We start from the raw sequence: 26,027 nt of genomic DNA on the forward strand, positions 1-26,027 counted from the left end.
AAATAAAAAAGCAAAACTCAATTGGAAATCGATTTTTCCAAGTACTCGAGGCAAACGACACGCGGCTATAATAATTAAATCGAATTGAACAGGAGGCCAAGAAACTGTCGACTTTGGAGTCAACTAAAACCAGTCCAAGAACAAGTTGGAGTGCCTCCACCACCCCCCTTTTGCTTCCTGCTCCATTTCCAACGCTTTTTGGTTCTGTACGGGCATTTCCTAGGCTCCCAGAATGACGTCAGCGCATAAATTGAACTATTTTTATAACCAGCAACGTGTAGGAGCCACGCATATCGAATAAAATGTGGGCATGTTTGGGACATTTGTTCGTGGCTTCTGGCCGAAACAGAATTTTGTCGTACTCTAGCTGTTTTTCTTGGCACACACACACACACACACACACTTCATTAGGCGTTCAGTTCAGTGAACCCGAAGTTCGTTAGCAGGACATTAACCGAAATCCTTTTTCGACTTTTATCCTAATTGATTAGCCCTCCAACTGGCGCTCCTAACACCCCCGAAATGGAAGGTGTTATTTGTGCGTGGTTCTTATCTAATCATTTGATAAGTTCCATTCAACACGTGTGCCCCCTGCTCCCCAAAAAGTATCCAACTCTATTGAACTCTGCGATATCTTCATTCATTTGCTGCGGTTCATTGGCATTGGCACCTTTCTTCCGCATTTCCCCATGGCGGCTTACTTCCTCCATAGCTCTCCTTGCCTATATATGGGATACATCTGGGGGTCTATCACACAATTTGATGGCATAAACTGTCAATCGAATGTGCGGTTCGTTCAATTTGATTGCATGACGCGACCACTTTTCAGATACTTTTCAGATTATCAACCAGTTCGAAACCGTTAAAGAATATTTTATACGTAGCTCAATTCATTAGGGATTAATTGTGGAAATTGGCTATCGCAGAACAAATATCATTTAAAGTGATCAGATGCAGTTCCTTAAAAAGAATGGAATTAAAGTGACGAATATGGCTGGATTTTTTTCATTTTAAGCATACATTTTTTTAATTTCAAGTTTTTGCTTTTGCTGTGTGTATTCACGCTCGATTGGCTTACTTAACCCTGAAAAATCGAGCTTAAATCTATTTTTATCTAAACGACACACGAAACAACACGAGTGCAACAAAACAGATTCATCAAACCAAGAAATACTTATTTTTTTCGGCTCGAAAGTTGAGCATTATTTCAATTCACTTGCCTCGCATGTTTACCAAAAACTTTGTCCGAACTGTAGAAAAACAATTTGCTGATGGCCAAGTGATAAATCATTTTTAATAAGTTCAGAGACAAAATGTTTATACATATGTATGTTAAGCCAAGTACACTAGTCTCTTAAGCCAACTAATTTAACTTATTAAAGTAAGTTGTCTAACTCAACTAACTAAATGTAATTCCTTTTTTCTTTGCAGGTAAGCAAACTTTGATATGCATCTTATTTGTGATTCGCGTAAGTTTATAATTATTTTCAGGCTTAAAATGTTATTTATACACTTGTGTTTTATCTTCCCTAATCCTTTTGAGTTTTTGCCTTCGTTAGATGATAAATTATTGCAAGTTCTAATGAGAGTTTTCAAGATGTTTCTGTCACCCCTCTTCAAATTATGTTGAAAATAAATCAAAACTCCTTTAAATGGTTTATGTCAACACGATTTTCTAACCCCGGAGAGCAAAATTTGTCCCTTATTCGCTATTCGTGCTGCTTGATTCGTGTTTAATTTAGCTTATTGCCATGTAATGAAAATTAATTGCGGTCGTAGCAAAAGCATTTTATCGCAGCTTCGTTTCGTCTTCTCTTGGCTTTGATTTTGCTGCTTTTTCGGGCATTAAGAAAATTGTTTGTCCCCAAAGTAATGCCACTTTTTCTTGGCCAGCTCCACTCGTTTTCGTGTGGGCGCCAAATACGTGCGGAATATTTACCCAGCAGATTAATTATTTTGCTTTTTTTTTTTTTATTCCGCGTGTAATGGGCGATGTAAATGCTGATAGATATTGTGTGGGTAGACTTTTGCTGGAAAGGGTCTATTGTGGGCGAGACAGCAAAGATATATGGTCTGAAAAGCAAAAAAAAATAAAATAACAATTAGCGTGCAAAATGAGATATATGTACATTTCTTGAACTGCCCTCGCATCCTTCTAAATAGATTTCAATCCTCTTTACAGTACATTTTTCCAGTAATCAAACACTTGTGGCTACTTCTTTTCGAGTTATTTCCATTCTAAACCCACTTTCGCTGACTTCGGTTTTATTTTCAGCCGCTTTTATTGGGCTATTTTCACTCACACCTACCAATCCATTTCCCTTTTTATGGACCATTTCCAGCGAATGCACTTCATCGATGGCCAAGAGGAGGGTGGGGGAAACGGCTTCTGGCTAAAAAGATATAACACTTGCGGTCTTACGACCTTTCCTAGTAACCCAGAACAGACATTCGTTTTACGACCCACATACTAAAATTTTAATTACCCAAACGGGTTGACCAAGTCATCTATAGATACCACGTTTATTTGCATCCCTGCAATATACCATTTACCATATTATATCTTGTTATTCAACACTGAGTCATAAGGGATCACATAAACATTTGGCCAAGATTTGTTTGGTGCGTTCAAAAAAATGGCGCATTTCCTTATTGCATATTTACTGATACATTTTTTATTTTGTGTTTATTCTTGTTATTTTTTTGAGTTTTTAATTTTCTTGTATTTATGTTCTGTGCTTTTTTTCGGCGCGTGCGACTCAAATGCAAATATTTGCCGATGAGGCAGTTCACTTGGCTTTGCGTACATTAGTCATAGAACCAAAGGTTCGTTGGCCCCACTGCACAGATATTTATATTGTATATATATATTTTTGATATTTAAAGTTGTAAAGTCCGTTAGTCGAATATTTGTTTGTTCCACATAAAATGGCACTCTGAAACACGCGTTTTTTTTCCTCTTTTGTATTTATTCCGAATTAACGAGAAACATTTTCTTTATAAATAGCAAAGACCTTTGGTTGACTTCGACTTCTGGTTGGCCCCTGCGATAATCTCCATTCCCTTCAAAACCCCCTTGGGTCCACGATCGCGAATCGGAGAGCCAACTGTGCTCTATATAGCGAGCTGATTTCGCGAATATATAATCGAGACTGGTCGAATTTGACGTTGTGGGGAGCGAAAAGGAAAATAATTTGAGGAGCGTGTTCGCAATTAGTGAAATGTTTGTGCAGGTTTGACGACGGGGGCACAGGGCTCGCAAATTGCTGGCAAAGAATGCAATCCACCAAAATTATGCACCCGAGATTGCAAAATATTCGTAATTTGATAATTTGCAGCCTTAATATTCAGAAATTCAAATTATAAGATACATCATTCAGATTTTCTATGATAATCAATTATTTCATAATTGTAAATTAAATGAATACTCTTTGAAAGCTATTAATTTTTTGCATAGAAAATATTTAAGTAATCGATTTAAATAAATTCAAAATGTGTGTCACACCTGATTTTCCATTCTGAAGTGACATGCAATTTCCATGGCAATACACTGTTCATTTGCAGCTTAATTTTCCACTTGGTTTTGAGTGCCTGCACCGCCTCAATTTGCCGTATAATTCAGAAAACTGCCGTTGAATTTTCATTTCTGGTTTTTCCATCATAATGATAACTGTTTGGCAGTGGCAGGGGGAAATTACAGCGGTTGACAGATTTGCATGCGAGTTGCGTTTTGCCAGTTCGCATTGTGTTCCGTGGAAATCTCTTCTGCCGACCCACCGACCGACCGACCTTATAGCTTATGGCTAAATGGGATTTACAGTTGCATTGCTGTTTGGGTCACAGTTCCCATCGCTTTTAATGCCTCTCACGCTTATTTCCGCCCCTCAAACAGTCGCCACTACAGTTTATTATTTGGCTAAATGTTGGCCCGATGGCAGCGATAACATTTAACATGTAGTTGAAGTCGTTTCGTGGCCAATTTGCATAATGGTTAGAAAGAGGTGGGTGGGATTTTGGGTGGCGCTTGAGATTTTTCCTTTGAGATCTGATGTAGGAATCACACAATGTTAATCTGTGGGGTTTTTCATATATTTTTATGGCAAGAGACTTTTACACTTTTACATTTCAGGCTCTTTGTGTTTTTGCTTTACTTTCAGAATTCATCGTAAAGTAGGGGAAACATTAGGTAACGTAATTTCATAGGGTCATGTGCAATTTATTTCACTACTTAGATGGTGAACCCTTTTTTCAACTCCCATATTTAACTTTCAGCCCAACCGATATGAAATAATTCAAATTCGAAGTTCATTCGAGTTGTGAGGCGCTTGACAGTTCCTTGACATTTCCATGATGAAGTTACGCCTGCAACCCCTTTTGAGCTCGAGCTTCTGGCTGAATACAACTTCGAGAGTCCTTGCAAACATATACTGCCCATCAATCTGCCCGGCATCTCATTCCAATGCATAACCACCATGCCCCCTCCCCTCGTTCTTCCCTTTACATTCATCTTGGTGAAGTTTTAACATATTTTTGCATTTACGTCACATGGAATTACACTATGCGTGACAACCTTTTATGTGGCTGAAAGTGTGTGTGTGTGTGTGTGCCCGACTGTGAGTGTGAGTGTAAGTGAGGTCCTGTGTGCGAACATAACCTCGGCTAACGCAAATGCAGCGATGAAGATGCAAACTTCAACTTCAAAACAGCAGCAGCTGTACAGGGAAAAACCAAAACTGCTCACGGCAAAAATATCAGTAAATAGTTAAAAAACAAGCTTATATATTTAATACATTTTTAGAATACATATTATTCAAAAATATTCGAAACGCAAATTCTCCAACTGAAGTAATTTCCAAGGTACTTTCTTCACTGTAGATTTTAACTTCACATTTTTGATGGATTGTATTAGTTAGTGGAATGCAAGATTAAATGTGCTGTTAGAATCTTATCATATGCATAGTATCTACTCTAATTTTGGCCAGTGTACTTAGCGGTGACATATTTCCGCAATATCACCGCAGGCCAAGCACAAAGCACCAGCCGGACAACTTTTCATTAAAGAAGAAATGAAAGAGAGGGTCTGTTGCACAATTGAGAATTTGTTATGCAAGTCTTTGCCACTGCAGCTGCCGCAGGCTGAATGCATCATGTTGCATTGCATTGGGGTAGGGCTATGGCATTATATACTGCTTACTATATATATTTGGTACATATGTATGCATGTATGTAGCTACAAAGAACTTTTCAACCCTCAAGTGCGAATAATAAATTTGCGAAAAAAAGAAGAAGGAAAGTAACACCGCTCGGGATCTGTCAAAACTTGTTGCTGTCGCCCGTTCTTCCTTCCTTCTGACTACTTTCTTCGCATTTTCCAGCAATTCTCCTCCGCCCATTGCCGTGGTGAATCGGAAAAAAAAGCGAACCTAACGAAGCATAAAATTGCGTAATTTACTGCGCATTTAATTTCGTGTTGCGCTCTGCAAAAGAATAAAACGATACGAAACCAGAACACACCGAGCACAGAAAAGAACAGAAAGCCAGAGAAGCCAGGTAAAAATTGCTGATTCTGATTCGGAATGGGTATCTGTATCTGTATCTGTATCTGAAGCTAAGCTTTCGATTCGCTCGAAGCTTGAGTTCGAAATTATGATGGCGTCGCTGTAATTGGATAGGACGATGATAAGGGAGGGGTACCGTGGGTGTGCTCCCCCATTAGAAAAATAACCAAAAGCATTACAACAAATTACGCACCGGTTTGTTTGCTGGAGAAGCGGAACAGAACTCGACTTTTATGGGTAGCAAAAAAAAAAAAAAAGAACTGGCAACGACAATTGTCGAAGCAAATTACGATAAATTGGCTTTCTGAGTGGTTAATCATATTGAAATTGTTACGAGACCTGCTCTGAGCATATTGTATTCCGAATACAAATATAATATAATAAAAACTAGATACAACTACAAATGAAGATTTTTATGAATGTCTACTACTTTCCAATTAAATTTTACGTATAAAATATCTGTGATACATATCTTTAAGATACTTAAATTAGCTATTGATTTATATATGCATTGTTTAAGCGGAAGCTAAAGAATAATCTGTATCTAAACCTTAAAACTGGTTGGTTAACGAAGCAATTTAGCATAAATAATTCGCGAAGATATTTTATAATTCATTAATCATAATTGCCGAATTTCTATAACGACTCGTGATTTGTGGGCAGTTAAGCTTGAAATCCCCATGGCACAGTTATCGATAGCTGAGGAGTGAGGTGACCAGGAACTATCTTCAAGATTGAGATACCTCCTCGGTGCCCTCCCTTTTCCGCCGGCTTTGTAATCGCTGATCGACAGCGACGATGGCCTTTGGAACCGGTAGACAAAAGGGCTCACTGCAAACAAAGGACGTCGGGCTAAAAAGCGGAGGTAGCTGCTAAAAAAAAAAAAAACAGCAAAAAGCGTAATAAAAAACCTGGAGAGAGAGCACCGTAATAGACCTACAAACCTACAGCTAAAGAGTACAGCAAACGAGGCAGACAACTCGCCTCACCTCAACTTACCTCAGGTAAATCCAGTTTGGAAACAAAAAGCCGCAGCCAACAGCCAGTTTAAAGCTGCCTCGCAGTCGGGCGGTAAAGGGTTAACGGGCGGGGACTAAAGGGTTAAAAGGGGGACGCTCTCTGCATACAAAATATAAAAAAAAAATACCAAAAAAGGTAGAATAAAAAATCTCAGCCGGCTCTGTTTGTTTGTACTACAACCGCCCACCCACTTCCCTCCGTCGCTTCTGCCCCTACCCTTTTTTTCTCTCAGTGCTCTCTGTGCGTTGGTGCAGCGCTCTGTAATTAATTTGGCAGCTACACACACACACAACCACACACACACACACATCGCAGGGCAGGAAAAAAGAGAATTTTTAAAACCGGCGCAATATCGAATTACCATTGACGGACAGGCATGCCAAACATACAGGGTGTGCTTCTGTGCGAGTTTCTCTCAGTGTATCTCACAAAATTTAAGCTTTCATTTATAAATAGAGATAATGAGAACTATGCGTAATTAAGTCATAACTCTTTTTTCATTTTATATGCTAAATTAGAGAATAGCTTGAAATAAAAGTATATGTGCTTGGAATTGTGATGTTTTTCCTATAATAGAAATATATATTATTATATATTGCCAAGCTTCTATGTACTTTGTGAATCATGCTGCTCTCATAATAATAACATTTACCTTTACGGTTTTCCCTTTTTCTCTGTAAATCTTGCTCAATCTGGTGGGCTGTAGATGAGCGTGGGCAGTTTTCACCAATCCGATCATAATTAAATTTCAACAACAACCAACACACCGAAAATAAGTATCGAAAAGATTTAAGACTTTTCCACAGATCCAGTTGGATGGATAGTGTGTGAAAAGGTCGTTGGGGAATCGAGGGGCGTGGTGTGGCACGGCCCTAGGATTCGAGCTCTGTCCAACTTAATTACTTGCTGGGCTGCTCACTGCTCGGCTTACAAACAAAACAGAAATGGAATGAATTAAAGAGTGAGCTGTGCTGGGGAAGGGGAAACGTTGGGGGGAGGGGTGGTGGGTTTTGAAGCCGGAGAAGAAATCCATTTAATTAAATTTGCATGAGCACAACAACGCAACACAAATACCAACACAAATGCAAACAACGGAGCGGCAAACCTGCGAATGCAATCTGAGCGACGGCGTCAATGCCAGTTGCTGTCAAACTGTGACAGCCGACTGAGCGGCGAGCGTTGGAAAAGGGTTAAGGATTCGCGGCCAGAAAGAGAATATGGTAATGATGGCCCGGCCAGAAAGTTGCAGCAAAAAAATGAAGTGATTTTTATTGCCCACGTCTGACGAGCTGAAAGAACCGGAATTAATTATGCTGAGCGTTTTAAAATGACCGAAATAATTTGACATTTTGAACTTACTTGGCTTGGAATCTTTTTCAAGTTATTAATATTTTGAAACTGCTTACTTTTTATTATTCAATTATAAATCTATGACCAAATCATCACAATTTCAATTTCAGAAAGCTAATTGTTCTATATTTTATTTACTTCACCAATAACTTGTATCAATTCACACTTTACTCCTTTTGACGTATAAAGTTTCAATTGTTAACATCCTTATTTGTAGCCCTTGACTCGTTCTGACTTTCATGTAATTGTTTACAAACCCCAACTCGAGCTGTCCGAGTGAATTCAATTTCAAACGCCCCAATCCACATTCCAGTGCCATCAGAACTCCGTCCAAGCAAATAGAAGACCTGCCACAATATGAAGGCTCTTCAATAACTGGACTTATTGCACCTGCCACAGCCATCAAGTCAAACAACTGTCAGAAACTGTGAAACCAATACGAGATTTTGTTCGTGCCAGTGTGTTTTTGCGGATAAAACCGGAGCTCAACTGATAATGGGAGTACCCACATACCATACCATGCCATACCGTACCATCTCATCCTCCGCCATTCTCGCCTACCATTATCGGTCAGCAAGGCAAACAGACACAGCAGGAAGTCGCATGAGCGGAAAATTGGAAAAACTCTGGAAAAATACTGAGCGCAGGATAGGCGAAAAAAATACATATGTATATATGTATATCTGAAAAAAACGTGGAAAGGAAGAGAAAAATGGAATAAAATGCTTGCTGACTGGCAACGTAAAGTGAAAAGCATACAAAACGCCGGGCAATTGCGGTGGGCGGAGGATATACGAGTATAGGGGGCGTGGCTGGCATATAGAGTGAAATGTTAGACAAAGTGGCAGCACACACACACACACACACACAACGACCTGCATGCAAATCAGTTTTTGCCGCTGTAAACTTATACTTTTGTGCAAACAACAAACGAAGGCAACGTCAGAGTTGCCAGAGTTTGTCACATGAAGACGCACAATTACACGAGGGGGCTTAAAAGGATATGCCATGGCTCCCATGTGGGGCCCGAGGAGATGGGCTGGAAAAGGGCGGCGCGGGGGCTTGCCTCGTGGAACAATTGCAGCCGTCGCCGTCGTGGAAACTGTGACAATGTTCAGTCGTGTGTGTAAACAATTGTAATCCGGTAGAAAAATCACAAGCACCCCATCAGCCAAGGGACAAAAAAACACACGGGCACAAATCCGCCCATTCCCAAGTCCAGATTTAGGTCCTGAACTAGGACTATGACTAGGCCTATCTATGAGCGGAAATGTAGTGGAATGCCAGACAGCCAGACGGGCAAAGTAGCTTTAATGATTGGGCCAAACACAGCGAATAGAGTAACACGATAGAATCAATCTATCAGATACTTTGTAAAGGTGTTTTGCATGAAATATCTGTTTCTCTGCAGAATTAACTTTACAGCATTGGCAAACTTGGCCTTTCTCAACACATTAATAATATGTATCGAATCCGATAACATAATGCACCTTGCAACGAAATGGTTTAATTCCCAACCCTGAACCTTATACACTTTCATATTAATGCAACCCCTAATCTGGCTTATCTCGCAGCTTTATCAACCCTTTTCCACATGTGCTAATCGCATCTTTCTCCCTCTGATTACAGGTGAGTAATGCACGCGAAACGAAGTAGCACGCAACTGAGGAAATACTCAAATACTCAGACAAAAAGCTCAGAAATTATCCGAAAAACATCACGGTTACGCTGCAACTAAGTCTACGTAGTTGAAACTCTTGCCTGCGACATGTAAACAAAATGCAAAGTGCGCAAAGCCAGCAACAAAAGTCGAAAAAACAACAGCAGCAACGGCATTGCGAAGGTTAGCTTAATACATTTTATTTACTCATAAATTAAATTTTTGCAGTCTGGCTGAGATTTCATTGAAACGCAGCCAAGACAGCGCGAACAAGGTAGAGGAAATCAACTTGAGAGATTGCTCAAAGATTAAGCGCACTTGCACACACACATTCGATTTTAAAGTGCGTTCGCAGTTGTAGGACAGCCGAAGGTTTTAATTAAATTATTTGACACCTCATAAGTCAATCAGATATGTGACTTTATGATGTCATGGAATTTAACAACTTGGAATGAATGCACCTTATGATGCAAGAGGAAAGTTTCCAGCACACTTGGATAGTAATAAAAGTGCTAGAAAAGATAGATAGATTCTTTAAAGATAATATTCTGCATAAATTTATCAGCACACACTTTTTACCGAAAATTGTTTACTCCACCGCTCCAAACGATTGCATACAAATGCGCTGTTTACACCGAATGGCATCATCTATATGCATATGTCCCATATGTCAGCACGTGCAGCAATGCACTTGACCATTGCCACCATAGAATGCAGAATGCTATCGAAATCTTTGGGATTTCAACCCAAATACAACCGATAGCCAACTGCTGTAGCTTTAGTTAAGTAGGACTGTAAGGCAGTTGGGGCTTAAACAGCTGTTTCAGCTGCTTATGAGCTAACCTTACCCACAAAACGTAAACAAGTGCAGCGTGGGGAGAATAACAACAACAACAGCAAAATGCTAAATCGACTCTGACCCACTGACATTATTTCGCCGACATAGACGGCAAAAAAAAAAGCAGCAACAACTGCGAAGAGTGCATTCAGTCGGCAGGTGAAACACTCGAAATGCGAGACTCAGAGCGGGGCATTACAAAAAGTGCCGGAAAGAGAGACTTCTGGTCTATAAGGTCGGTTCGGATGGGGGAAGTATGTATGGATGAGGAGGTGGGGCGTCTATGGAGGAGGAAGGCCGCCGATTGCATAGCCGTTCGGCCGGTCGCTCATTAGATGTTATCATCCATGTTTTTGCCGTAGTTACTGTCTATTGAATCATTCAGTTACAGTTCTGATATAATAGAGCCCCGTTCTGGTTCACTCAGATCAAATAAATTGCCTGGCAAGTTAAATGGTGATTACTGGCCTGGGGAAATGGGCTTTGAAATGGTAGCAATTTTAGCTATTATAGCGACCATTTGATTGGTATTCTATTAAAACGCTGAACTTGCTTATAACTATGTATTCACATTGATTTTGGAATTTCCCTTAGGTATGCAAAGTAGAATTGTATTCATTGTATTTAACTATAAAATAAATTAAATTAAAGTAGGTGTTTATAATCTGAATTAATTTCATTGAAAATTCGTGTGCCAGCATAGTTTCATAAACAGTTCAATTTTACAACTATTTTTATTGCACAAATGGGCCTTCGCCTTTCACAAAGTTGTTTAGCAGTGTTATTTTGACGCCGTTCAATGGAAAGTGAAAACTGTCAATGCCTGAATTGGCAATTAGTCAGTGAAAGTGTAGCAGATGGCACGAGTCTTTCGCCGCCCCCTTTCTCGTGGCGCTCTTTGATGGGGCAATTAAAGTGGCTAAACGCACAAGCGAAAGACATAATAAAAAATAAATAAAAAATAATTTAAGTATGTGTCACATAAATCAATGCCAATTAATTGAATCGCTCGATTGAAACTGATTCATTGAGTCGAAAATAAGCATTGAACGAGATAAACTAACAAACTGAATTGCATATAATATTGAAAAAAGAATACGCATTTTTCAAACATTTTTATATCCTAATTGGGCACTTAATTTATATTCCGCAACTTTGTTTTCAAGTTCAAAAATATTGTGGAAATAAATTTAAGCTGCTCCCAAGCGAAATAGACTACCAGCCGAAACCTGAATCATACAATTTATCAAATATCAACAAAGTGTATATAGAGAAAAATATATAAAAAATCAGCAAGCAGCCGCAGTAATAACAACACCAACAACAACGGCGAGCGGCAATCGAAATACACTTGAACGTGAGTGAAACAAAATTCATGACCCACTTTATAAAACGCTTTTTCTTTCATCCATGACCCACTTTATTATTTGTAGCAATGACTGTAGCCGAGAGCGACCCACAAACAGACTCAGACTGAGAGCATTGTGTCTCTCCGAGCGGAGAGACCCGAACCGAGCGAACATATGTTTTATTCACACCATTCACACAATTAGTTTGCTAAAAATGCAGGCTTACCCACACAGAAGTCTGAAAAACACAGCAGCAGCAGCGGCAGCTGAGCAAATGGGGCTTTCGAGGTGTACGAGACGGGGTGGGGATGTCAGCTAGACCAGACTAGACTTAGTTAACTTGGCTTAAACAAGTGCACAGGTCTCTGCTTATGGCGAACAAGGCAGCGCACACAGCTGAGACCAGTCAAGAAAAACTCTGGCGACAAAAAAAAACAATGAAAGACGAGTTTAACTAAAGTTACATGTGCTCAATTATTTTAGTTAAAATACAATAAAACACTGGATCAGAACTTGAAACTTTAAATGCAGGAAAACTACAGATATGTGTCAGTCATGTTGAAAACCTTCGGGAATTCCCCAAAATATGATAACCTTACCTCGAAAGTCAACCCGCACATTTGGTTTAGTCAGAATGAATCAGCATTTGCTGCCACTTAAATGCCATAGAAACTCCATTCCGCATGCACAAATAAGCCGAAAAAAAATATTTACAAATTGTATTTGTTTTTGAGGGTGATATCAATTTGCAATTGATGTCAAGGATACTGTGCGGTATGCGGAAGTGAATCAAAATGTGAGTCAGGTAAATGTGATTACAAAGAAATAGAAGATATCCCAGGTTGAGATCACTTATATTAAATAATTAGTAAATTTTTAAAACAATCCCCATTTTTCAGCTAAAAATTCACTTGCTTGTGGTACTTTTTTTTACTTTAGCATATTCCTCTTTGAATTCCAAATTCCAAGTTTGAGGCGACAGGCCAAAAATCACGTATACCTCCAAAAACCCACAAAACTCAAAACAATTTTTTGAGCTTTGCCCCCGGGCAACGTTTTGCACTTTCTTCGCTTCCCCGGCTTCATGGCATATACGTATGTATACGGTGCGTATGAGTGATGCGATTTTGAATTGCACAGCACACTCTCCATAAGAATCATCATCACGTGAGTCGTGACTCAATTTGTCTAAGCTCTCGCATAGGTGTAAACAAAAGCTTCGAAAACGCTGAAGCCAAGTTCCAAAACTCTGGCTGACATAATGATCGACATTAAATGTAATGAGTAATTTGTTTTCTCTGTATATATAGTCTGCATTTTGTTGGCCAACACATTCGAGAGCTGTGATTCATGTGAAATGGAACGACCTTGCCAGTGGGCTTATGTCTCCTCCATTGGTATGCAAATTCATCATCAAAGAGTTTGAATGGAGAGGAAGGGAGCAATCGTTAGCAGAACTTTCGGGAATCATTGCTGCTGACAGGTTGTTATATGAATTCAGTGGAATTTTATTGACAGCGGTGATAAAACGCATTTATTTCACCATTACGTAATTTATTGAGTCAATTCGGTTTGTCTTATTTTATTTAAAAAAAAAACAATTAAGTGATACAATACAATGTATCCTTAAGTTCAATCATTATGGAAATGTATAAAAATAGTTCTTAAATATTTTGCTTTTCACAAACGAAATAAATACATATATATGTAGTAATTTCTCCCCGATAAATTGCCGCAAATTCACTTTGCAGTCAGACGACCCATTAAAATCTGTATTATCCCAACCACTCAATTTTCCCGATGATCAAACAAATGCCGTTCATTGTCATTTTAAGGCACATTGTTTGTTTTCTTTTGGGGCGAAAGTATTGTGTCTTTCTGTCTCTTTTGGCCACCCTCTCACACAGTGGGTTTTTTTTGCATATATTTGGCTGTTTGTCTATAAATACGATGTGTCTCCCCCAGCTCATGACGATAAAATGGCGAAAATAGCAAAACACAGAGGCAGACTGAAAGCCCAAGCGGCAAAGTGCAAATTGATAAGCCCAACAAGAGCGCAAAAAAAAATAAAAACAAAAAAATTAAAGAGGAACTGAAAAAAGCAACGCAAACAGCGCGAATAAGTCAACTGACTTGCTGCATTAATTGTAATTTCATTAATTTACGCTACTCGCTACTCTGTTTCGCTCTTTTCTGGCTGCCTTAATTAAGCGCGTCAATCATACGCCCTGTGTGGCAGGCGAGCGGCAGCGATAGAGCATTGGATGGGAATGCGACCGATGTGGATGATTATGATCATAGCGGGCTGCCACATTTAAGTGTCGCCCTGTCAAAATAGCCAACAGCGAACAGAAGCAGCAGCAGCGCAAAGAATTCGCACAATTATATCGCTCGAAGCGGCGAGAGAAAGGGGGCAGGGTATCTGGTAAGCGGTACGTCAGTCATTTTGGCACATCGCAGCTCACCCACATTCTTGTATACCCTCAAACAGGTAGTTTAAACTTGTGCAAATCAACGAGGAATTAAGTAATTCTCTAAAAAATAATATAATACTAATCTGCTAGTCTGCTTATCTTAAATAAAATAGAATAATTCAAGTTGTTTATATACTACTTTTTATTGCGCTTTTACTATCTTTTCAAAACTTGTATGCTAGTTTCTACCATGATAAGAAACAGTAACCAAATTTTGATCATTTTTAAGAAAATGTTTTAAAGTAATATGTTTTAGCTATATTTTTTCGTAGTATATATAGTTACGCAGCTACCGTAGCTACCTTATTCTGCCTGTGTTTTCCCTATTTTTTCGTTCTCTGCGCTGATTACATCTCCCCATCATGTCCAGTTGCCTGTAATTATTTGGTTGCAGTTCTCAGTTCTTGCCCGCTCCCCAATCTCTGGGGTTCTCTTCATTATGCATATAATGTAATTAAAAAAAGTGGAGGAATAAGAAGCAGTTACTGCACCACCGGGTGGTCCTCAATTTGGAGTTAAGGTTTCACGCTCAACTGGTTGGGTGAGTCTCAGTGGCAAATGAGGTTCATGAAAAGGGGGATACAGATACATAGTTTGCTGCAATCGGATTGATGAGCTCGCTTGTTTTTTGATTAAACATATTTCCGACAATTCTATATATTCGTTTCCTGGCACAACGGTTCGTCAAGCGACACACAGATTGGCAAATGTGTAATTTATTCCGCATTTTAAGAGAGTAAAACAAACAATTAATCATTTAGCCAAATGAAAACTGACATGAAAGAGCCCAAATAAAAATGTTGAATGTGGAGGGGACACGACACCAGGGCAACAAAAGAGTAATGGCCATGATGACCAGTTCAGGTCCGGGTTCTAAGCCCGCTGACAACATTAATTTGGCTCACGTTGCGTTGGTAACCCAAAGCCCACCTCGAATCTCCGAAATACTTGCTAAAATTCCGGCTAACAAATGATTAAGTTTGTGCGGGAAACAAGTAACACATCTTAATATCCTTTGAAGTGGCTACCATTGTGCAAACTGAAGACGTCACATTCCACCGGAAAATAGTCATTTTTCGTGGAAAGCCAATGGAATGCTATCCGTGGAAATAGTTGAGATTGTAAAGTGAAACCGCAACAATTAGTTGTGAAATTGTTGTGAAAGCTTACGTTTTAATAGAAATAATAATAAAACAGGTGTAAAATTTAATATATTATCATATTTAATATAAAATATATTTTATATTAATAATAGCATTTCTTTATAATAATATAATAGTAAAATATCATATTTAACATACAGTCTAATATAAATATGATTTTACTTTAAATTAAGCATCTACTAATTTTTGTCGGTGCTTCTAGCGCTGCTCAAATGCAAATTAATTGGGCAATAAAGAGTAATTTAGGCAGCACATTACCCAAAGTAATTCAAGTCAAATATATATAGAAATAGAAACACAGGGGCATAGGAAATTTTACATTCTGATAAGAATTCGAGGCCAAACCACAAAAACCAAGTCTATGACCAAAGACAAGGTCATATACAAAGGGTTTGCTCGTACTTTAAAAAAAAATGTTTTAATAAAACATTTGTTATGGTTGTAAAGAAAGCTATAATATTATATATATTCTTATATCTATAGCATGTATCTGAAATATTCTACTGTGTTCCTTTACACAATTTCCTTGCTAATTTCAACTTTGACCTCTTCTTTGCAGGCTTAGCCCAAGTGACTTACCAGATCATTGGGCCTCAGGTACATCAAATCCATCGACCTCGACCAGCAGCAGCAGCAGCAGCATTAGCGCCAGCGGCAGCAACAACAGCGGCAACCACAACAACAAGTACAACAGCGGCAACATATCGGTCTGCAACCTGCCGCGCTCATCGCCGGCCGCTGCAACAGCAGCCGTTACACTATCGTCGGCCGCCGGCGGTATTGGCAGCAACTTGTTGAGCGGCTTGCATCACGGTCTGGCGCCCGGTACGCATCCACTGCAGCGCGCGACGGCAGCCAGCGGAGGCGGAGCTGGTGCTGGGGGCGTGGCAGGCGCCTCAACAGCAGCGGCACTTACACTCCAGCAACATCAGCATCAGCAGCAGCAACAACAGCAGCAGCAAGCGCAACAGCAGCATCAGCATCAGCACCAGCATCAGCAGCAGGCGCAACAGCAGCAATTGGCCTACCAGCACCAGCAACTGCAGCAGCAGATCATCTCGCATCGTTCCATACAAAACAAGGCGGCGGCCACCGCTGCCGCACAAACGGCAAATCTTGCTGCTGCCCTGCAGCGCTCGGCTGCCATTATGAATGCGGTGGCATCGCCGATCTCAGCCAACTCTGCCAACTCAGCGACGTCCGGCCGAAAGATACGGCGCAAGACGGATTCAAAGGTCAATCTGGTAAGTTTCGGTCGGGGAAGTACCTGCTAACGCAAACCATTAAGTTTCTCTCTTAACGAGAAAGGAATTTCGAACACCCTATAAAACCTATAAATAGACATGCGAATATTACGTATACGCCACATGGACATTCCTATGCTGGGTCCAAGGCATATGTTTTGCTGCTCAACTAAAATATAATTTAATGATTTATCTAGGCACTAATTAACATCAAAACGATGTATATATGTTAGGAAATAAATATTTGTTTTTTTATCATTTTATCACTCCAATGCAAAATGAAATGAACAGATTATTAATATTTATAAAACCTTTTTATAAAGTTAATATGCAAAAACATGCAAAATTGGCCATAAACTATGCTTAATTGAGGGCTCAGACTTTCATAAGTATTCATATCTTAAGTGGTACACATTTATTAACAACATTGTGCTCTTTGCAGCCCCAATCACAGATCAACAAATGCAACAATGAGAAGCGACGTCGCGAGGCGGAGAATGGCTATATCGAGCAGCTGTCGGAGATATTGACGCTGAACAAGCGTGGAGATATGACCTCAACGAAACCGGACAAGGCGGCTATACTAAACCAAGTGGTTCGAACGGTATGAAATCAATTGATACGTGTGTACATTTGTTTATCCACTCGCCCCCCCCACGCATACAAGTTAATTACCGACAAGACCCCAATGCATAAGCTCATCAAACGAAACTAATAAAGCCCGAAACGCGACCAACTGCAAAAAAAAAAGCAATACAAGTTGTTATAACACCCTGGGAATGACTGACTTGGTGGACTTGGCCAGTCGATTCCACTGGTCTGTCCGGAATACCAAATGATCAATTACAGCGCAAAAACACAGCCCAGTGAAATTCCCCAATGTAATTTCCATGCAGTTTCCCCGCAGCTTCAGCTTCGTCTTCGTTCTTTTGGATATTTTTCGTACAGAGAGAAAAATGGGTGATATTTTTACCACTTTGATTACCACATTATTAATGTCTATCTCAAAACAAAATATTAAGTACGAGTACTTTATAAATAAGTTATCATAAGAATTTTGTAATTTTCTTCAAGATCTTATCACAAACTTTCTTCCAACTCACCTGAGTTTTCTCTCTGTGCATCCAAAAACGCGTTCCAATTAAAAAGCAATTAAAAGCTCAGCCGAAAAAGAGCTTAAAAGAATTTCGCGAAAGGGAATACGAGAGGTGCAGAAGCGGCTATGAAGAGTTGGCTGACGTAATTTGGCCCCCGCCGCAACACGATTTAATTAATATTTTTATTTAATTTACATAAATTTATTTATGTTTCAATGGCCCGACCCGACTTTATGTTGTTTTAGGCATTATTATTGTTGTTGCCGTATTTCTTTTATTGGTTTCAGGTAGCCTAAGCACTTTATTATGCAAATTATTTTCGAGCCAAGCGCCACGCTTTGCCGAACATCCAAAAAACCGACAAAACCCAAAACCAAAAAAAAAAAAGCCAAACAAAAAGTGGAAAAAGACACAAACCAACAAATGGCTTTTTAAATGAAACGCGGCACACAGCCAACGCCAAAATACATAATTTTATTTTGTAATCCGTGCGGGCAAAAACAAAACAAGTCGTCGGGCAGTGAAATGCAATTAAAGGGTACAACAAGCTCACACATCAGTTCCGTACATAATAAACAAATTGAATTAAACGCGTTCGTGTCATGTTGGTTTTTCCCTAATGAGAAAAGCCAACGAAGGGATCGAACCGAGACAATTTTCAGCGCTAATCCAATTGCTGGACCCCTCATGACATATTATTATTCACTTGGCAAAACACAACTCGATTAGCTGGCTGACATGGAAAAAGATATAGTGTGGAAAAAAGATACATCCCGATTGGAAAGGCCCCGGCGAGATTCGAACTCACGATCTCCTGTTTACTAGACAGGCGCTTTAACCAACTAAGCCACGGCGCCACTTGTCTTCACGCGTTCTATAAATTCTATTTGGCTAGCTCGTCTCGCAACACCTCTACACTATCAACTGATTGGCTGATTAGGTTCGACGAGGTGTGTGTGGTGTTTATTTTTAGCCCCATTCGTTCAAAGTAGCAATACTAAATGTTCACTTTAAAATGAGAAAATATAGGGGACTAAATATTCGATACTAATGGACTTATAGCTCTAATCATAAGCTATCGAGCACGATTTATAGAAAGGTCCTTAAAGGACACACTAATGAAAATATAGATTAGTTTCTTTAAAAAAATATAACATCTGTCTTCGAAATTAATACGACTCAGTTTCAAATACTTGAGCTGTACAAAAATAGGGAAAATTAAAAACAAGCCGTACATAGATCAGCAAAATCCTTACAATTATAATTTAAACTACACTGCTCCGATTAGTATGCTACGAAATATTTTTAAATATGATGAAGATCTAATAATACAAAATGCTAAAAAAAGATTGATTAAGTCATTTTGCTTAACACCACACACCCTTGAGTATTCAGAACCCAAAAGTATCTCAAAAACTGCCATTCGCCTCAATTAATTTGAATCGGAGCTTTTTATCCCTCGATCGCGGAGATACGGGTGTTGACAAACCCCTTTTGCGTTGCACAGCTGCTTACTTTTATCTAACGCTCGCATTTTACCTGATTTGATCATTTTGGCAGAGTCTATGGGTCACAGCGCGCCAAAAACGAAGCATAAGACGTTTGCGAAAGGGGAGGGGTGGCAAAGAGATAAAGCCAGACACGTTTTGGACATTTTCACGACTGCACGCGCCCCAGGCTTTGTTGTTTCTTTTTTGCAACGGCTACCGTTGCTCTCATTGTTGTTGTTATTCTGATGTTTACTTAATCATTTGACTGATATTTTTCGGAGTGCCTTCACCCCGATATTCGTGCTTTTCCTGGTCAAGCTTCCCTTCCTTCCAATTCCAATTCCAAACAACAAAAGCTCGCTCTCCATTTTTTGGGAGATCAACGAACTGCTTTGAAATGCTTTTGCACCGATGACGTATCGGCTATTTGCAATTTCACATAGTTGCGATTGCGTTTCGTTCTATATTGTTCTAAATTGTTGTTGCTGCCCCCACATACACACACACATACGCCCGCACAAAACAGGTGCACAATGTGATAACACACACACACACACTGCCGCCATGCAAGCCGGTAAACAAAACTGGAAAGAGAGAGTGCCAGAGAGCAAAGCTTCCTTTTTTTGGCAAAGAGCGCGAAGAAGCTTCGTGTTGCCATTGTTGTTCGTCTTCGTGTGGTTGTTGGTGTTGCTGTCGTTGTGCGTTTTTTAACACAATTGCATTCAAAAAATGTGTGCTTAGTATTTCGGCAACTTTGTGACTGTGCGAACGTTCTGTGTTCTCTGCTTTTCATTATTTCTGAGATTTTTCGTAAGTCATTTACGATTTCTGGCCCGAATTGAGTCACACATTTAGAGCCTAGACTGCGATAAGACCCGAAAAAATATTAAACAAAAAACGCAAATAAGAGGAGACACGAGAAACCAAAACAAAAGTGAAATGCCATTGACATTTGTCCATGCGAAGTTGAAGTTGACTGACCTTGAATTCCCATGTGTGAGAGCGAAACTGTTTCAAGAGAGCCAGTGAGAGCATGGGGAGCCACTGGAAAGTGGGTGGCAGTGGGAGGTGTGCTGTGGAAATCCTAAGGAAAACGAAATCCTAACCATAACAATAATATTTGAATATGACGAGCGCTTTTCGCGTATTTTTTCGCAAATGTCAATGACTTTATTTTCAAACGTGCGCGTAAAAATAACACAAACATAGAACCCTTGCACACACACACGCCTTCGATAAAATGCCGTTTATTGCACTTCCATTGTGTCAATACAATGATATTACAGATATAATAATATTCCCGAGATTCCCTCCTCTCTGCCGTACTTACTACTACTCCACACAAAGTGTGCCGATCTTTGTGCTATAATTATTATTATTATTATTACTGGCTGTGTGTCATATTATGCATGAGTTTTTGCTCGGGATGCTTCCGCATCATCGCCAAATAAATAATGCGCGCGGTTTAAATGTCGCCGATAAAGTGGGCGCGATATGAATGAAGTTTTTATATTCGAATATGTATCTCACAGATGCGATCTGAGCAGATGATGTGTCTTTATGAGGCTCGTCACAAAGTAGAATTTAAGATGAATATTTCCAGTTGGGAGGCATATTCCCATTGCAACCATTTGATTTTGTCAAGTAAATTCTATTTTAATAAGATCTATTTTTAATATTTAAACATTTTTTATGTATGCCACATATTTAAATGTATCTAAAGCTTTAATATTTACCACAATACCCCATTTCTTTCAGTATCGTGAGATTTGTGACAAGGGCCAAAACCGTGATATATCCTCAACGTCGACGAACAACAACAACTCCACGACAACGACCAACAACAACACGAATAGCAACAATAACAACAACACCAGCAAACCGCAAGCAACTTCAACACGCTGCAGCCGCTGTGCCACGGACAACTGCTCAATCCATCCGGTACAACAGGGCGAGGTCTCGTCGACGGAACCACCTCTTCCAGAGCCATCACTCCTGCTCGGCCAGGTGCCAGAGATATCGGCGTACTTTGAGGCACTCGAGCACTACATCAGCGGCGTCGGCTGGGTCCTGCTGCAGGTGAACGCCAACGGCATCATTGAGTCCTGCACGCAGAACATCCGCGACCTGATCGGCTATGAGAAGCAGGAGCTGTACCACCAGCCGCTCTACATGTACCTCTATTCGGGGGATCACGCCAAGCTAGAGCCGATCATCAACACAATGTACAACAATCCGAATGGCGGAACTAGCAATTCCGGCAATAATTCTGGTCCAGGTGGCAGTTCTGCTGGCACCTCAGCGGGCGTGTGGGGCGATCTCGAGGAGCTGAACAACGGCAATGCCTCACAGGGCTCCAATTCCAGCGGAGCGGGCGGCCTAGGAGGAGCAGGTGGCGCTGCGGCCGGCAAGAAGCGCAGCATCTCCACCAAGGTGCGCATGCTAGTCAAAGACACGCGCACCGCCACCCAAACGTCGTCAAACTGCGAGGAGAAGCCACTGAGGCAGTCCGGCCATCAGGACAAGTACGAGGAGGTGGTCCTTATAGCGGCACCAGTCAAGGGTGAGTACTAAAACACAAATAAACCGGTTGAAACACCCCATAAACCATATTATTTTCAGACGATGCCGATGCCAGCAGCTCGGTGCTGTGCCTGATCACACGGCCGGAGGATGAGTCGCCCTTGGAGATCAACATTCAGCAGCACGTGCAGCAGCAGCCGATCGAGCAGATGACCTTCAAGCTGGACATCCACGGCAAAATACTCACTCTCGATCCCACGGCACTGCGGGAGCCGTTCAAGCAGCACCTGCAGACGTGGGTGGGACGCCTGTGGCAGGACCTGTGTCACCCACACGACCTATCCAACCTCAAGTCGCACCTCCGCGACATACAGGACTCGGCCAGCGCCAATTCGCCGGGTGCTGGGGCGGGTACCAGTGTGGTATCGCGTCCGTTTCGTCTAAGATTAGGAGCACCGGATGTATACGTGCATGTAAAGGCAAACTCGAGACTGTTCCTCAACCAGACGCCTGGTGAGGGCGACTTTATAATGTCCGTGCAGACGCTGCTCAACTCGGAGAACGACATGAACAGCAGCAACACTGGAGCGGGCAGTGGAGGACTGGGCTTGGGTCAACTGTGCGCCATGGCACCGAGTCCCTCACTTGCCAGCTCACTGCTCAGCAGTCTGTCCATGGATGGTCTGCACGGAGGAACCGGTTCGGGATCCTCGTCTTCGCCAGCGGCCTCTGGCATGTTGCCCACCCATCTGCTGGGCGGACTCGTGGGCGGCGGTCAACAGGGCGGCGGTGGCAACAGCACGCAGACTACAAGCGTGGGCGGACCGCTGATGAGTAGCGCGATTATCAACGGCACCGGACTGCAGCAGCAACAACAGCAGCAGCAGCGATCCGGCGCCAGCTCATCGGCCAGCTCGTCCGCGAATGCGCTGGTTAACGCGTTTACCGCTTCGCCAGCGCCAGCGGAGCACAGCTTCTACGGAAGCGATACCTTCGAATTCGACATTGCAGCACATTCCTCCTCATTCGAACTGGATCCCAGCGGCGGTGTGGGAGCCTGGACGGATTCGCGTCCCAATTCGCGAGCCTCTGTGGCCACGCCCGTTAGCACGCCGCGCCCTCCGTCTGGACACGGATTTAGTCCGGCTGTTTGCGCTTCTCCGGCCACGCCCTATCAGCTCTCCTCGCACTCCGCCGCCAGCCTGCCCTCGCCGCAGTCAAATGCCAGTGCCGGCGGAGGCAACTACGGTGGCTTCAACTTCCACTCCTTCGATTCAAGCGATGTAAAGCCCGAGAAGGATGTCCAGCAACAACAAAACCAGCAGCAGTCAAACAACAATAGCAGCAGTAGCAACCCACTCTTGGGCGGCGGTTTGCCGAATGGAGTGGGTGGAATGCTGCTTTCCCAGCAGCAGCAGCAACAGCAGACACCACCGCAACAGCAGCAGCAACAGGAATCCTCAGAGCGATTGCGCCATTTGCTGACCAAGTCACAGAGCATGGCCGGCGGTCTGGGAGGACTGGGCGATGATGAGAAGGTGAGTCCCAATGTAAGATTTAGGTCAATAACTTGGACTTGGCTAAAACAGGTTTTGCACATGAAATTCGCGGATCTATACTAATGCAAGTATAATTATTTCACAGTACTTCAAGTCAGAGGGCAGCGAGGAGGAGAAGCACACCAGCGGTGGCTTCAAGATGGGTGGCCAGACCGGAGGGATGGGAATGTTTGGACCCATGGGATCGATGGGGCGTGGTGTCGGCAACTCAAGTATGCTGCACAAGGCAGGCAATTCCCAGAACCCCATGCTGCTCAAGGTATGATTCTAATATTGTGAAATCGAACACCTTTCAAGTTACATATTTACTTGCAGCTACTCAACGAGAAGTCCGAGGACGATGATGGCAACGGATCGGGTGGTGGGCCAGGTTCTATGAACAACTCCCGGCAGAGCGAGCTGATGCGCCAGCTGAAGAATCCGGATGGTGGCAGCCATGGCATGCACCGTAACAGTGCCAGCGGCAACATGAGCACCGAGGATCTAAAGGCCATGCTCAAAATCCAAAGCGATCCATCGCTGAACAGAAAGCGATCGCTAAATGAGCCCGATGATGATCCCTCTGCCAAGCGATCGGAGGACAAGCCCAGCAAATTGTGCACGCAGAACAAGATGTTGGCCAAGCTACTGCAGAATCCGCCAAAGATACCCAAAGCACCCAATCCCGAGCAGCCACTGCAAGTGAAGACGCTGCCGGACATCACCAGCTCCACGGTGAGCAGCACGCTAGCCGCTCCGGGTAACCTCATTAGCGCTGGCAGCACGGGACCCAAAGCGGCAGCCAATCGCAACCGAAAGCAGCAGCAGCAGCAGCAACAACAGCAGCAGCAGCAACAGCAACAGGTCGCCGGCATTCCTTCCCAGCAGCAACAACAGCAGCCAAACGATGTCTACCTCAGTCAGCAGCAGCAACAGCAACTCCAGCCGCCGCAGCTGGCCTTCCAGCACCAGCAACTGGCGACCACAGCAACTACCTCAATTACCACAGCGGCCTCCACTTCGGCTGCAGCTGCGGCAGCGGCGGCCATTCTGGGCGAAGGCGACTCGGAGCTGTCCAAGTTGCTGGACAGCGTAATGGAGTATTATCCAGATGATACTCCCATCGTGACCAATGCCCCATCCGAGGCCTCGGCAATCAACGACATTCAAAAGTCGCTGATGCTAGACGTGGAGTCGGCGGCCTTTGGAAACGATCTAAACCAGCAGCTTATGATGAGCCAGCAGCAACAGCATCAGCAACAACAGCAGCAGCAACAGCTGCTGGCGTTGCAGCTTGCCCAGCAGCAGCAGCAACAGCGACAGCAGCATCTGCAGCAGCCCCCTGCCTATCCGGGAATGCTCAACATGCAACAGCAGCAACACCAACAGCAACAACAGCAAAATCAGCAACACATCATGCAGCGTCTGGAAGCCATGCGGAATCAGGGCAACCAGGGTTTCCAGCGACCTCCACCCATGTATCCCGCCCGCGGTCGTGGACCCATGAATGCGGTGGCCACTCCGGGAGGCGTCGTGTTGCCTGCCCAACAGCAACTGCGGAACATGCGGCAACAGCACTTGGCGGCCGCACAGCAGAAGGAGCGTTTATTGCAGCAACAGCAAAAGCAGCAATTGCTTGTTCCTGAGAATGCGAGTGAGTATTGGGGAATGTTAAAGCTCTAATTTACAATTTACAAATATTCGTATTGTGTCTAATATTTTAGCTGGCATGAATGCGGGCTTGAACAACATTGGCTCGCTTCTCAACACGACGGGAGCTCCAAATGTGTCCCTATCCCGCACGAATCTGCCCTCAGATGCCCAGCTCAGTCCAAACTTTGCTCAGACCCTGATGCAGCAGCAGCTCAGTCCCGGTCGTAGCGCGCCCTACAGCCCGCAGCCCAACCAAGGTATTCTGATTATGAAAATGACATAGCATTGATAGTAACTTATGATGAATTTGGATTTGTAGGCTATGCCCCTCAGTTCCCGCAACCTGGCCAACGACTCTCCCCGCAGCAGCAGCAGCAACTCAGCCAGCAGCAACAGAACAATGTCCAGCAGCAACAGTTGGCCTACCAGCAGCAACAGGTTGGCGATGGCGGACGGTCCAACACTCCGTTCGGTTCAAACTCGGGAATGCAGTCGCCGGGCATGCAGAATAGTCCTCAGCAGTGGGGAGCTGGCGGCGGAGGAGGCGGTGGTCCCGGCGGTGCACTGCCGTCAGGCAATGCCGGTAGAACGCTGCAACAACACAACCCGATGCTCATTGCACAGCTGCAGGTGAGTGTCTGAGAATTGATCCAGCCAAAGCAGACCCACTAACACCTTTCCATGGCCGCGCTGCAGGGCGTGAGTCCGTACAATGCGCGTCAATACCAACAGAACCAGAGACGAGGCCTCAATTCCCCAGGCGCAGTTGGACCCGGCGGCAATCCGGCGGCACAAGCGGCTCTGCAGCGGCAGAACTCGTTCCAGGGGCAGGGCGGTGGCGGGGCCACAACGCCCGATGGTTCCGGCGTGGGTTTCGGCGGTCCACAGTCCCCCTACGGCAGCAATGTAAATGTTTTCCAGCAGCAACAGTTGCAGCGACTGCAGCGACAGGGCAGCGTGCCACAGGCCACCCAACATTTGCCAGGTAAGGAATGGAACGGGGAACAATGCTGGATCAACAACCATTGAACTGAAAACTAGGCGTTTAGTTTATTTATGGCGAATAAAAA

At 42.8% G+C, this 26,027-nt stretch overlaps 1 protein-coding gene and 1 non-coding gene across 4 annotated transcripts in view; one reads left to right on the forward strand and one right to left on the reverse strand.

Moving 5' to 3' along the window:
- The window catches only part of LOC6731609 (neurogenic protein mastermind), a 67,663-nt gene that overhangs the window by 35,407 nt on the left and 6,229 nt on the right, over nt 1–26,027 (forward strand). For 2 of the 3 annotated variants that reach the window (XM_039295195.2, XM_016179838.3), the window contains exons 3-11: nt 15,972–16,656; nt 17,099–17,260; nt 21,002–21,806; nt 21,866–23,304; nt 23,411–23,584; nt 23,641–24,958; nt 25,029–25,214; nt 25,277–25,587; nt 25,654–25,942. In XM_039295195.2, the coding sequence (XP_039151129.1) occupies nt 15,972–16,656; nt 17,099–17,260; nt 21,002–21,806; nt 21,866–23,304; nt 23,411–23,584; nt 23,641–24,958; nt 25,029–25,214; nt 25,277–25,587; nt 25,654–25,942 (5,369 nt within the window). The remainder of the gene's footprint in view (nt 1–15,971; nt 16,657–17,098; nt 17,261–21,001; nt 21,807–21,865; nt 23,305–23,410; nt 23,585–23,640; nt 24,959–25,028; nt 25,215–25,276; nt 25,588–25,653; nt 25,943–26,027) is intronic. The other variant, XM_039295196.2, reaches the window with a different exon arrangement.
- Trnat-agu lies at nt 18,537–18,610 on the reverse strand. Its single transcript has one exon. It is a non-coding gene; the product is annotated as a tRNA-Thr (tRNA).

This window comes from Drosophila simulans, chromosome 2L (assembly GCF_016746395.2).
Source record: "Drosophila simulans strain w501 chromosome 2L, Prin_Dsim_3.1, whole genome shotgun sequence".
NCBI classification, from domain to species: Eukaryota; Metazoa; Arthropoda; class Insecta; order Diptera; family Drosophilidae; genus Drosophila; species Drosophila simulans.